Source organism: Bos indicus x Bos taurus, chromosome 29 (assembly GCF_003369695.1).
Source record: "Bos indicus x Bos taurus breed Angus x Brahman F1 hybrid chromosome 29, Bos_hybrid_MaternalHap_v2.0, whole genome shotgun sequence".
Lineage (NCBI taxonomy): Eukaryota > Metazoa > Chordata > Mammalia > Artiodactyla > Bovidae > Bos > Bos indicus x Bos taurus.
The window spans coordinates 42,870,252-42,885,964 of record NC_040104.1 but is presented as its reverse complement, the minus strand read 5'-3'; the positions used below and the strand labels follow the sequence as shown (position 1 = coordinate 42,885,964).

At 36.3% G+C, this 15,713-nt stretch overlaps 1 protein-coding gene across 2 annotated transcripts in view; it reads right to left on the bottom strand.

The window, feature by feature from the left end:
- TMEM135 (transmembrane protein 135) overlaps positions 1-15,713 on the bottom strand; it is a 299,633-nt gene that overhangs the window by 57,894 nt on the left and 226,026 nt on the right. For both annotated transcript variants that reach the window (XM_027532736.1, XM_027532737.1), the window contains one exon: positions 15,394-15,440. In XM_027532736.1, coding sequence (XP_027388537.1) covers positions 15,394-15,440 — 47 coding nt within the window. The remainder of the gene's footprint in view (positions 1-15,393; positions 15,441-15,713) is intronic.

Sequence of the window (15,713 nt, the reverse complement as noted above, 5' to 3'; positions counted from 1 at the left end):
ACATATTTGTTTATGTTTCATAAAGGCAGCAGTGATCGATTCACGATAAAAGATCAGAGATGATTATAAGTATGTACTAACATAGAACACTTTCCTCTTAAGAAATTATTAACAATGTAAAAGGAACTACTAACATAAATTTAACTCCATTGTAAAATACTAGTCATACACACATTAATCACACTAAAAACGACATACTGAATATTTAATGTTAAGCACCATAGTGCAACACTAGTTATTTCCTTGACATTTTGTATTACAACAAAAAAAGCAAAAAACAAACAAAACCAAAAAGAAAAGAAAAAGGATGAGAAGTGGGGAGGGAGGGGAGAAGAGAGGGCGAAAGAGAGAGGCTGAAACACAGAGACAGAAAGCACAGCCATCTGACTACAAAGTAGCTTTTATCCTCCTTTCTGGCTTTAAATCTAGTCACAGGAAAGGAATTTCAAAGATTTCTAATAGCAGCAATCAGAAATATTTATAATTTAAAATAGAAAGATGAATAACCCCATGAGACAGAATTTCTCAACTAGTTAAAACTATTTCATACACAAACCCCAAAATATGCAATAATGACATTTTGAAGGAGTTCCTATCTTCCTTAATTTCTAGGTCTTTCTGTTTAATTTCCCCCTCAAAAAGGCTTTCCATAACAGTGTAGTATTTAAGGGTACATGGGGGAAAAAAAAAAACCCTGAATCTTTGTATTTAACAGTAGAAAAATAACTGACTCTTTGCCACGTTTCTTACATAAATTTCAAAATATTCAGCTGTTTTGAAATAATTTATGGTATTTAAAGTAAACTATGCAAAATTTTACTTCTGCTTCTTTTCCGAACCACTAAAACAAATCACAAAAGTCCTCATTTTCTCACCAGGAAAGTGATGATGGTGTGGCGCATAACCTCTAATTTGCCACTTACTCTAAAGTTCATGATCCTCTGAAATATTAAGTATTGGTATTACTCACTTGAGAGAAAAATACTTTTATGAAATTTTGCAACATATAAAATTAACTGAAAAGAACACTGAATCAGCATATATTCCATGAATTCTTGAACCTCAGTTACTTTGGGACTAGAATCAATAAGCATCAAGATACATGTAAAAGATATAAACTGGCTTCTATTGCAAAAGTATGACTCTGAAGTTTGGCTCTGCTAGGATAAATAAAAAGCCAAAGAAAAACAAATTTTTTAAATAGAAACCAAATCTTGAGGACTTCAACCCACTGAGAAATTCTCAAAGAATGGAAAAGAGGTCAGTGATGATAATAGTGCAGAGACAAAAGACGCTAGTAAATATTTTTTAACTGTGCTCTTTACATTAAAAATTCTCTTATGCAATCACCACTTAAAAGATTACCTTTAATAAAGTAAACTTATCTTAGATTCTCTCTTTTCTCTGTAAAACATTGTAACGTTCACATTGACTGCTGGAAGATAAAAGACCACCACTAAATATGACCACGTATGTCAGCGCACACTAGCTGAGTTACACACATGCCAGAAACCAGCTCTGTTTATCCCCAAATGTGTTTATGTCATTTGTATTTGTTAATGTAATTACGTAACTGACCTACATATTACATAAACCGAAAAGGAAAAAAGTTCTTTTTCCATGGAAACTGAGTTTACTGTTTTGGAAAGCTAATACCTTATAAGTATGATTTATACAACAAAAACAACTCAGAACTCCAGCTGGGGAACTCAAACAAAATGCCTTGGTAAATGAGCAGATAATTTGTGGGTGCGAGGTTGAAATGAAGTACTTAACGTACACATGTGTGGGTATCTTGGAGATGCTGTTAGTAGAAACAAATCTCACGGTGCTGCCATGAGGACAGCTTACCCTGAATAGCTTCTGTCCCCTCAGCCTGGACATCAGTATGAATACATGCACAGCCGAATTGCCCTAACTGACCCACAGGCCTACAGTGAGACACAGGATTGACCCAGCCAACTTGCTTGTTCCATGGCACTACAATTTTACGGCTGCTGTTTACATATTAGATGACTGACACAACACTGTGCCAGGAAAAACTATTAATAGCATACAGAGCTCCTACAAATCAGCACAAAAAACTAAAAAATAAAGAATGGGAAGAGGGATGCAATCAAAACGACAAACCAATGAAGACACATTCCAGCTCACTAGTCATCAGGGAAATATATAGCAAGGCAGAAATGAGGCATTACCTTTTAGATTATTTGATTGATAAGGTAAACATCATCGACAGGAACTAATACTGGGAATCAACAAGTACTCTTGGAGGGTAAGTAGATCCGTAGAGCCTTGTAGGGCTTACCAGGTGGTGCTAGGGGTAAAGAATCTGCCTAGTAATACAGCAGACAGAAGAGATAAAGGTTCAATCCCTGGGTCAGGAAGATCCCCTGGAGGACAGCATGGCAACCCACTCCAGCATTCTTACCCGGAGAATCCCATAGACAGAGGAGCCTGGCGGGCTACAGTCCATAGGGTTGCAAACAGCAGGATACAACTGAAGTGACTTAGCATGCAGGCAGGCACATAGTGCCTTTTACGACGGACTATCTGGCAAGATTTGTCAAAACTAAATACATACAGCATATCTGACCCAGAGAATACATTTGTAGGTAGCTGCCCAACCTACAGAAACACTAGAACATGCATACAAAGATATTTTTAACAGAATGTTCACAGTTGCACAGTTTGTGACTGGTTGAAAAACTACAATCAGTATAAAATTTAATAGGACTTAAAATACTATATAAAGGTTTATAAAATTTTTTGCAGCAATTAAAAACAATGAGGTACATCCATAGACAGTGATATACAGAGAGAACCTTAAGATATACTATTAAATAGAAAAATACTGAAGGAAATACGTAATATGTGATCCTATTTTTTAAAAAATAAATAGAGCCATAGATTTGTATTAAAAAAATTCTGGCAGGATATATGCCAAAATGTTAAGATGGTTTCAAATGAAATAAGAAGCAGGAAGAGGCAGTTGGATAATGGGGGAAGAACTTTCACGTTTTACTATACGCTTTGATGCTATCTGAAGTTTTTGAAAGAACTTAGTAGCGTATTACTTGCACAATTAACACATTCTTTAAAAACAGAGGAGACGTGTTAAGTTTTAGATCAGAAAAGTCTCTCATCAACTCACCTACTGAATAACAGACTCATCATTTTTACCCTACGTAGATAATTTGCAGTTAAAATTGGGATGAAAAAGTAAACTACATATTAAAGTGCTAGAAGAAGTTGATGCTGAGAAGAAAGTTAAGACAGAGAAAAGGAAACCTCATAATCTTTAGGCACCTAAAGTGATTCTATGAAGAACTGTTTTCTATTTCAACTGAGGAAAGGACTTCAGGGTAAGCCTATTCCCTTTTATTAGAGACTGTGGGATATTTGGGGGAAACGTTCTGACCCTACATGCTATGAACCACTAAAACTGGTGTATAAGAGAAGAAGAGAGGGACTTCTCTGGTGGTGTAGTGGATAAGAATCAGCCTGTCAACGCAGGGAACAGGGGTCTGATTCCAGGCCAGGAAGATTCCACGTGCTCCGAAGCAATTCAGCCCGCGCACCACAGCCACTGAGCCTGAGCGCCTAGAGCTTGTGCTCAGCAACAAGAGAAGTCCCCGCAAAGAGAAGCTGCAACTGAGAGCGGCCCCTGCTCGCTGCAACTACAGAAAGCCCACACACGCCAACAAAGACTCAGGGCAACCAGAAACATTTTTTAAATAATTTTTTTTTAAAGGAGAGGCAGAGGGATTAAATACTCAGATTCTTTTTCAGTTACAGATTTTAAGGGAGATTTTTATCGTTTATTTCTTGATGTGACTTAACAGCGCTGCGACTCAGAATGTGACCCCAGTGCTAGCAGCCCTGGCATCACCTGGGAGCTAAGAAATGCAGGCGCTAACACCCCAGCTCAGATCTGCTGAATCATAATCTGCATTTTTAATAAGATTCCCCAAATGATCTGTATGCACAGTGAAGTTTGAGAACTCCTTTATAGCCGCTGGGGCTTCCCTGATAGCTCAGTTGGTAAAGAATCCGCCCCCAGTGAAGGAGACCTGGGTTCAATCCCTGGGTTGGGACAATCCCCTGGAGAAGGGAAAGGCGACCCACTCCAGTATTCTGGCCTGGAGAATTCCATGGACTGTATAGTCCATGGAGTCGCAAAGAGTCGGACACAACTGAGCGGCTTTCACTTTCACTTACAGCCCTTACAGTTGTGACTTGTGACAGTTTACATTTACATTTGTAACAGTTCATGTCCCTTGAACTCTAACAAGTACGTGCTTCAGAATCAGTAAAAGAAATATTTGATAACAAAACCTTTCTTTCCCATCCTTATAGGTACTATTTCTGCTTTTCCAAATAATAATAAAAAAGCAACAAATTTTTGAGGCCTATATTCTTTCAAGGTGAAAGCCACATTAGTCCAGGTCCCTCTCATTCACACAATTCTTCTAATAATAAAATGTAATAGAAGGCTATAAGAGAGGTAAGCTAAAATCCCAAAGGCAGAGATAATAACTTCAATTAAGTGATGAAAAACTTGAATGATGTTTAAATTGTTGCTGCTGCTGCTAAGTCACTTCAGTCGTGTCCGACTCTGTGCAACCACATAGACAGCAGCCCACCAGGCTTCCCCATCCCTGGGACTCTCCAGGCAAGAACACTGGAGTGGGTTGCCATTTCCTTCTCCAATGCAGGAAAGTGAAAAGTGAAAGTGAAGTCGCTCAGTCGTTTCCGACTCTTCGCGACCCCATGGACTGCAGCCTACCAGGCTCCTCCGTCCATGGGATTTTCCAGGCAAGAGTACTGGAGTGGGGTGCCATTGCCTTCTCCGTTTAAATTGTTAGGTCCCAGGTAATTTCCATAGGATTGGCCAACTGTAATGAATCTCCCTACATGATTCACACCAGTAGAAACACGATTCATACCAGGAGATAACTGCTGGTGATTTTACACGATGAGGTGAGTCTCATCTTTCTTAAGAATCCCGGAAAATATCTTATAATGATCCCCTGCAAGGAAGGCTCATCTAAAATATAAGAATTTGGAATGATCCAATCCAAAAGGCATTTTTTAACACTCAAGGAAGAAACAGAAGTCAAGATAGCAATTATGATTCTGATACTAGAGCTTGATGTTTTTGTGATAGAAGAAATCAGACAAGATAAGCTCAATTGCTCTCCATCATGTAACTCTGAATATCATTCTTCCTCTGAACATGCCTAAGGAGCTCAAAAACCGTAAGAATTACATACTCCATTTCAGTGAACAAATCACTTCAGAAAGCATTTCAGGGCAGCTGGAATTCACAGGTCCTGGACGGTAACAAGCAACTTACCCTCTAAGGCCTGAGGACCCAAGGCTATGTTCTTTTACTCTGCATTTTAGGACGACAGGAACACGACAAACCAGCCAGCGCTCAGTCACCAGCAAGGCCCCACCAGGACAAAGGGGCTCTGTGATTGACAAGAGGATACAAAACAGGGGGAGACCCACTTTTTCCTTCCTCTAGGGAAGACTCTGGCTGAAATTTTAGAACTTAAAAGCTTCTCCCATTTCCACTAGCTCACCTTGCAAGTAAACACCTTCCTGGTTCAGTGACTCAGTCACACATTGAAACAGAATCTGTGCTGAAAATTGATAATGGTAGAAAAATATTGTTTTACTGTGAATTTCAGCTCATGACAGCTGTGATGTCCCAGTAAGCTGTCACTGAACTAGCGTAGCATGAAAAGCAGTCTCCATACATGGATGTGTTATTTGAAGCTGTAAGGATACAGACTGGAATAAATCCAAATATTCCCAGTTTTCACTATCTGTGATTTTGTTTTAAGAAACATCTACAACAGATCATGAAAGAGGAAAAATACGATATGATATTATACAAATATTTCAATTTACTTCTACGCTCTGCTACTCATTTCAATAATTTTCTATGTCAAGAGCAGTGATTTTGAAACACCACCCCCAAAATAAACAGAAAATACAGCAAAATTCTTCTTTAAAATATCATCAATATCAATATGTAATCAAATATAATCTATGAAATATATACCCAAAATATAATCAGGTTGGGATGTGATAATTTATATTTTCAAAGACTGTAAATATAATTTCCATTCAAACTAAAATGGAATGTATTAGCAGTGGACTTCATAGATATTTAAAGTGCATTCTGGTGATCACTTTAAATATTCTGGTGATGTATGACGTTTTATTTTGATAAGTAGTAATGCATCAGACTTACACTTGAGAATATATTCACTAAAAGCCGAAACATTTCAGGCAAATAAATTTATTTCCATTCTCCAATTTTGTTTTCCTCCAATCAATAAGCATGTTTGTTATTATACCTCTGCATATATTTCTGAAATCAGTCTTCATTGGCAATCTTATAAGACTTTTTAAAAACTGTACTCTTCCAGTGTTCAGTTCAGTTTTGTTCAGTCGCTCAGTCGTGTCCAACTCTTTGTGACCCCATGAATCACAGCACACCAGGCCTCCCTGTCCATCACCAACTCCCAGAGTTCACTCAAACTCACGTCCACCGAGTCGGTGATGCCATCCAGCCATTTCATCCTCTGTCATCCCCTTCTCCTCCTGCCCCCAATTCCTCCCAGGATCAGGGTCTTTTCCAATGAGTCAACTCTTCGCATGAGGCGGCCAAAATATTGGATTTCAGCTTCAGCATCAGTCCCTCCAATGAACACCCAGGACTGATCCCCAGATGTTACTACCAAGTAAAAGTGCTTTGGACAGCAAGGAGATCAAACCAGTCAATCCTAAAGGAAACCCTGAATACTCATTGGAAGGACTGGCACTGAAGCTGAAGCTCCAATATTTTGGTCACCTGATGCAAACAGCCGACTCATTAGAAAAGACACTATCTGGGATGGATTGAGGGCAGAAGGAGAAGATGGCATCAGTAGATGAGATGGCTGGATGGCATCACCGATGCAGTGGAGATAAACCTGGGCAAACTCTGGGAGATGGTGAGGGACAGGGAGGCCTGGCATGCCATAGTTCATGGGGTTGCAAAGAGTTGGACACAACTGAGCGACTGAATAACAACCAAGTAGAAAAACACCCAAACTCATAAGTACCAAAGGCAAATTTCAGCCTTATTAGGACAGTGTTGTAATAATGATCTCATACATGTCTGCGGCTTCCACTGTAGCTTCCTCATTGCTACCTGTCTAATTCTAAAGGGTCTCAGAACTAAGAATATGCATATTTTAAACTGCAGTTCTGACAATTCTGGAAAGAGAGGTGGCAAGCTTTGCAGTGCACGGGTCCGTCATCCTCCATGGGAGCACTCCTCCCTAAGGTACACCTTAGAACAAGACAAGTCTCCTGATGCTCTCTCTCAGTACATGCCTATGTGCCCACAAAAGCAGTAACATCCCTGAGAGGTGACACCCGGAGGAAAGCAATGCTTTTCACACGAGAAACACCATGCCACTGTGCAACAAAGATCTATTTCCAAGTCAGATTTTTTCAAATAATAGCTTAATTGATAAAATTAGCATACAACTCACTATTCAAAGGGTATCATTCAATGAGTTATTAATATATGCACAGAATTGTGTCGCCATTATCATAATTACTTTTAGAATATTTTTAGCACCATAAAAAGGAAATACCAATTAGTAGTCATTCCCCATAAGTCCCCTAGCCACAGGCAACACAAATCTACTTTCTATCTCTCTGGATTTGCCTATTCTGGACATTTCCTATTGATGGAATTATACAATATATAATCTTTATAGTTCAGAATTAAATAATAAATATAGCTAACATTTACTGAGAGTTTACAGTGTGGCAGTCATTTAATACTCCCAGTAAGCCCATGAGGTAAGCATTGTTATTATCACCACTTTAAGATGAAAAACCTGAGGCCCAGAGAGGCTGAGCAACTGATCCATGATCACAAAGAACTTAGATGGACTGGGGGTCTGAACTGACACCGTCTGGCTCCAGAGTTCATGCGTTTAACCAACGCTGCTATCCTAGAGTACCCCTTCATTAGCTCGAGGAAAACTCCAGTAGAAAATACTGGAAACAAAGAGCCAGGCATGAAGACAACAGTGAATTGCAGCGCTCCTTATAACTGGTAAAACAAGCAGGTAAAACTTAATCGCTTCCAATCTGAGTGCTTGTATCAGCAAAGTCCAGTCTAAGAACTTTCTATGATCAGTAAGAAATGTCATTTGTACTCATGAAAATAAAGTTGCAACAAGTTTTTGAAAGGCAACTGACCACTTCTGACCTGATTGTGTCCCATTAAGTCCTTACTTTAGTACCTGCATTTTCAGTTCACACCATTTCTCCATTTGCTATTACCGCTTGCCTTCTAACAAAGTCAATAAACATTTATGTATGTTAAAATTTTTTGAGCAGTTTCTTTATCTAGGCATGGGTATCTCAGAGGCTAACAGGCAAAAAGTGAAAATAGACTTGCCACAACTTTCATCCACAGATGGAGGCCATTCACTGAAGAGGGAGAATAATTTTCTCCTCCCAAAAATAAAGTCAGATAACAGTCATAAGCTTTGCATTCTCAGAGGAAGTGATTCACAACGTTTATGAACCCATGTTTTCTATTTGCTTTGAAGAAAGCAACATTCTCCATACTGTCTCTGTTCATAAGACAGGTTTTGTATTTTTTGCTAAGCTGACTGGTTTTATTTTCCAATTAGTTAGTACCTTGTTTCACCTGAATGTATCTTTTGAGGAACACTGGTTTCGCAAGTCCATGTCGACTCACTAACTAATTTATCTTTCAGGAATGACAATGAATTCAGGAAGCCATAAAAAGCACTAGATTTTTCTATTTCCTATTATTTCTATCTATCAGTCCTCTTTCACTTAAACTGTGTGAAGCCTTCAAACAGAGCTTCAGTTTCCTCCTGGTTGGTTGTTTATCGTGATATCTCTCAGATAAGTCGGTTTCACAATCTAGCTATGTATGTAGACATTTTGGACTGGATCCTATACCACTTCTCTTTTTTTCCCATTCCCCAATGTGCCAATCTCTCTTGCTTGGCAATCTTCTTTTATCCACGTAAGCTTTCTCATAATCTAGTTTCTCTTGATGGGCTTCGCAGGTGCTTATGGTAAAGAATCCGCCTGCCAATGCAGGAGATATAAGAGGCGTGGGTTTGATCCCTGGGTCGGGAAGATCCCTTGGAGGAGGGCATGGCAAACCACTCCAGTATTCTTTCCTGGAGAATCCCATGGACAGAGGAGCCTGGTGGGGTTACTGTCCACGGGATCGCAAAACGTCAGACATGACTGAAGCGACTGAGCATGTACACACCATCTCTCTTACCTCAATAGATAAATAAAGAAGGAAAACAAAAGAAAAACCCTTAATCCTATAACAATTTCCCCAGCTTTCTCCTCTGAAACTCATTCTGCTTCGACACCTCACATTTTTTACGTGTTTTTTGGCTGTGCAGTGCGGCTTGTGGAATCTTGAGTTCTCTAACGAGGGACTGACCTCAGGGCCTCAGAAGTTAGAGCTTGGAGTCCTACCCACTGGACTGCCATTTTCTTTTCTTTATTTGAAAAATGTTTCCCAACTGTATTGAGAAATAACTGACAGATATCACTGTATTTAAAAGTATATAACATGGCACATTTATTTCTCAATCTATTATTTCAACTCAACTACAGAAATTTCTCAACAGGTCACCACTGAAATTTCTCAACCAGGTTGCTAGAGGAAAACGAACACATCTTTAACCTTTACCTTACTGGATATATCTACAGCATTAACAGTAAATATAGTTTCATTCCTCAAATTCTCTATTTTAATTAACTATCTTCCCTAAGTTTAAAAACAACAAACACTTCTCAACTCTATTTTTACTAAAATAACAATTACTGTGCTAGGTGCTCACATGTATTAGTCCAGCAGTCTTTCACACTGTAGCAGTTATCCATTATTGGGGCAAAACAGCTTTTAAAATAAATGAAATAAACTAGAATGGAAACTATACAAACGTTTACATGTAGTAAGGTTATATATTATTCAGGCAAATTTATGTGTGTGTATGCACAGTCCCAATTTAAAATATAGTTCTTGTTTGAGTGACATCCAAAAAAGTTGGAAAGACATTGTTTTTTATGTAATGGCCACAATCCTACCTATGAGGTCCATATAACAATTTACACTTTTTAATAATGAAAAGGTGAGGTATACAGAAATTGTATAATTTGTCCAAAGTCAAACTGCTCGTATGACAATCAAGAATAGCCTCTGTTTATCTCATGAACTCCAAATAAATGATATCTGTATTTCCCTATGTGAACGTCTTAAAAGCAACTCAATCTCAGTGTTTACAAAAGTTGTATGTAATTTCCACACATTTTCTAAAATGCTCACTTTTCAGTATTTTGCTCTTCCTCCTGTTTTAGATAAATTTACTCTTCATCAGGTCATGACCATAACCTTCAATGATGCCCTCACCATTTCTCTGCTGAATAACTGCCTTGGTGTCTTCCCGTTATCTGGTACTATGCCCCCTCAAAACCGTAATTCACTCTCACTCAGCATCAATGATGCCCTCACCATTTCTCTGCTGAATAACTGCCTTGGTGTCTTCCCATTATCTGGTACTATGCCCCCTCAAAACCCTAATTCACTCTCACTCAGCATTGCTGGAACTGATCTCCTTGAAATAAAAATCTAATTATTTAAGACAAGTTCCCCGAAACCTGAAAGAAACTCTTAAACTCCAAATGCCATATATAATTTTCTAGATTGGATTTTTGTGTCATTTTAAATAATAATTTAAAAATACAGAAACTTACTGATATTTAAAGGGTTTTTCAAAAATCAGTAAACGGCCGAAAGACCCAAATCAAAAGTTTTTACTAGTTGTTATTTCAAAGATATTAAGTTTATGTAAACAGATTCAAGGACAATCAGAAACATCTTTCACTCAAGAACTGTAGGTTGTCCAATCAATAAATAGTGTCGCTTTCTAAAAAAAAAAAAATCTACATCCATATGTTGAGACTAATGAAATATTACAGTTTATTAATGTTGGCCTTCACAGAGTAGGCCTCCACAAATTCATGGAATAGCAGTCATCAAAACTGTTCCTAAATATGTATAAAACACAACCACAATAAACTTTAATTTGCACTGGTTTTTAACTAAAAATCCAATGTTTATAGCAGATTAACATATGTCTGCTGTGAATCAGTCATATATAGTCTGTAGATTATCTGCTATGACAACAAGTCTGAGCTGTTCAATCTACATGTTTAAACAAATTGTTGGATTTGTTGCTGCCTTTGCATAGGCGGAAAGAATTTCTAGCTAGGTCCTCACTAAGATGGGATCAAAGTTGTCATAATACGCTTTACGATACAATTTTAAATTAAAGAAAAATGAAATTGGATTACTTCATTTTAAAAAAATATTAATGTTTTTAATACACAGATCACTATTGTTGACAATAAAACAGGTAAAATAACGTTTAAAAGTTGTGAGCAGGATTAAGCATAGTAGTTTTGTTGCACTGTCCGTCTTATTGTTGATTTTCTCCTTTGTTTCTCAAAACAAGAAAGAGCGAGTGGTTCAAAAGAAACTCTTTATTTTCTCCACACTGACTGTTGGGAAGATCCTAAGCAAGCCTGAATCAATAATTATGATAAACCCTTTTACTTGAAAAAAAAAATACATTTCTTTAACCACAAATACACTCTTGGAAGTAAAGAAATACCTTAAAGAGATGCATTTGACAAAACAGTCTTTGACAAAACAGTCTATCAAGTTTTCAAGTACGACTTCTTTTTTTTTTTTTCGAGTACGACTTCTGCTTGGTCTGAATTGATAGTGACAGACATGCTCTCAGGCAAAGTTATGACAGTAACATACAAAATAATATAATGCTTAAACAAAAAAGGCACAGTCGTTATGAATAATGCCCACTGGAACCGTATAGCGAGGCTTTTTCTTTCAAAACACTCTTTAAAATATTGTACGCTGATTCATATCAACTGACAGCTGGATGGCCAACTGGCTAAGAACTGGAACAAGACTAGAACTTTCTGTTCACATAGTACCTTCCCTCCACCCACACCTGTGAAATGCTCCCAGAATTTCATTCGAATGTAAGCTTTATTTCTGGGGTACCAATTAAAAATCAAGACCACCATGTATGATGGGGTTTTTAAAGTGTCTTTAATACTAACTTCTCATTTTGGTATTAAATTCTTATTTAAATGCTTCCTTCTCTGCAATCACCCTCTGTGTTTTTTCATCCTTCTAACTTTATTGAGGCTTTCAATGGCTAAATCAAAGATCTTTCTTGGTAAAGGTCACATTGTGCTTGAAAATATATGGGTTATTTTCAAATACCTTTTGATATTGATTTCTAACATAATTTCACAGTGACAAGAGAACAGACTCTGTATGACTTCAATACCTTTAGACCATGAAATTTTTATACCTTGTTTTATGTCCCTGGATATGTTCCAGTGTCTCCTAGTTTATAGTCTATGGGAACTTGAATAGAATTTGTAGCCTACTGTTGTGTGAAAGCTGTATAAATCTTAATTATGTTTAATTGATTCAGTGTTTTTCAGGCTTACTATATCCTTCGACCTTTCTGTATATTCATTCTATTAATTTTTGAGAGTTTGATATTGAAACTCCAACTAAAAATTTTAATTTATCTACTTAAAAAAATAACTGTAATATATAGTGGAAATGTATGTAACTCTTCTGTATTTTCCAAGTTTCCTGTAAATATGATATCATACTTTTATAATTAAAAAAAAATAAAAAAGATAAAAAGAGATCATCATGTATGGGATAACGTGAAAAGACCTATACCTATAAAATAACTAAGAGCTATGCAAAAGTGATATTTTCACTACATATTTTAATAACCATGGTTTCAATACTATGAACACTCTGTTGTTTTTTAAGTAAATTCACTTTGTAACTATCACATCCTATGTCACTTTAAGAAAACACTTATGGAACTACTTCCTAAGTTCTTTCTTTAAAAAAACATAAAATTGGCAAATTTTCTCTGTATTGAAATGGGGTCTCATTTCCCTTTTTCCCATTTATGGGTTAGGATAAAAACACAAGTTGACTCATTTCTAACACAAAATGTTTCCCTTATCCTCTTCTTAGTAAAGGTTACCATAAATGGAATCATAGGGACAATATTATTTGATATTTACTGATCTAATTTTATGCAATTAGAATTAAAGTAATTGTTAATAAATGGAATAAATAAGTCCTAAGATATCTGTATTTATAATAAAGCTGAATTTCAAAAACAAAATATTCTAATACAATTGGACTTGCTAACTACTAACTTGTTTGTACATTCCAAACACATGCTAGAGTTCAGACAAACATATAATACGGTTTTCTTTGGTTGCAGTACATTATAAATGGTTTTATTTTACCATTTACCAAACTTCTTTTGTTGAGTTATTCAAACTAACTTCTGCCAAGAACACTAGGAATTTGGTGATAGTGCTCCTTTTTGGAGAAAAACAACCCCTTTCCTCAGAAAATGGAAAATGTTTATCTTGGCACTAAAACCTTGTATTGAGCCTTCTGGAAAGTATTTTAAATTGTTGTTTTTAACCTAGACTTTGTGACTGAAACAGGAAAAGGTTCCGTAGCTCTGCACCAAAATACATATTTATAGGCTTGATTTTCCTTCTACACCAAAAATACTAGTTTGATGGCAGCAGTTTTCAAAGTACAATATCCTAGGACCCTGACTAACATTGGGCCCTATCAGTATATTCAACGCAATTTTTTTTTAACCTCAAAGACTTCTGATGACTAAGAAATGTTAAATGTTGATCAAACATGCTGTCTTAAAGTGCCATATTGGGAAGGACTGTTTCACTTAACAACCTGGGTTTGGTAGGAATTCTCACAAACAAAAAAAACTTTACTTGATATTGTACTTTCCTCCTATGCATGCCAAGAAAAGATACGTTTCTAAGTTTTTATCTTTTTTTTAACATCTCTCCCACTAGGTATCTTCAGATTAGACAGAGGATAAAGATAAACTACATGAACTTGTAACACTGTCCTAATAATGCATCTAAATACAATTAAGGTTTTAGAAACTGATAAAATGAAAGTCATTGTTCTCAACTCCCATACCACACCCCGAAATTACCAAAATATAAGAAAGCGACTATAGGAGTTGTAAAGTATATATGAAAGTATGTTAAAAATAGTCGGTCATATGATTTCACAAATGCCCCCAGGTAGCTGCAATGATTTCTCAGCCACTAATAACCGACATAAAATACCATGCACTCCATTATGAATAAGTCCTCCCCACCTTAAAAACTTCATCCATTTTTTCTCCTTCTAATAGCCTGTCCGTCCTTTACATGAAAAATTAAAGCAACATCATCATTTTATATTTGCATATAACATTTTTATAATGTCAAAGGAAGTTAAAATTATATCACCATGCTTATCAAATATTTATTAGAACGTTCTAATAGGAAATTAGTTGTTTAAACATTCTGCTATGGTTGAACTGTCTTATTTAGGTTAAACAAAAAAGATATCTATCAAATACATCTCACTAAAATCCATAACTGTCTTTGTCAATCATTGTAAATTTTAATTTTAAAAGACTTGTACTTCCTGCTGTGATTGAATTCTGCCTAGATCATGAAAAATTAAGAAAGAAGTCTATTCAAATGAGTGTAATAAGAGTGAAACAAACAGGAATTACTGGTATTACTTCAAATGAAAGAGTGGAATCTTCCTAATCAAAAATCTTACTTCCATACTGTTTATGCAACAATGACAGACACCATATTTATTGGCATTACAATTTTGAGCCATTCTAACACTCCCCCACATTCCTGAGAGTCTCAGTGTCAATGAAAAATACAACTTTGACATCACAAACTAACTTAATGTTTTACAGACGGTGATTTGTGTGATAGGTTACCTTTGCAAAAGACTGAGATCAAGCCTTACCATCACTTTTCTCTCATTTAAATTTGAAATGTTGATTGTTTTACAAAGAGAGTGACGAGTATTTAAAATGAGGGCCAAAAAAGCAAAATTTCACTTATCAAGATCTGAGGACTATTAATTTATATATTCAGCTTTCCAAGATGAACTTATAAGCATAATCTGAAAAAAATCACATCTTCCTTCCCTCTCTTTCTCTCTTCACTAAGAAGCAGTGACTTCTCTCTGACCACTCCAGAAAACAAAACAAATCAAACAAAAATTCATGGCATTTGTGGGGAATAATAATTTAGAAAACATATTAGTTATACAGATGATTTTAAACTTGCCAAGGAAGAATATTTTTTCTATTAAAGTAAATAGATAGAACATACCTGAAAAAGAACATGTACATGGCAGCTGTGATGCAGAACAAAAGGACCTATAAAAAGGAGATAATACATTACTTGCAAGAGAACACTGACATCATTTGTGTGTCTTATCAAAGCAAAATACCCACTATTAAACCTTATACCTGAAACAATGGAAAGGTGTACAAAACCAGTCATATACATATCACATTCCCTACCTTTCAAAAAGTTATATCAAGGCATAAATGAGTCTGTATATTTACACATATATAAATAAATAAAACTGCATACATTATACAATATATATGTGTGTGTATATACACGTATTTAGATATATAACAATA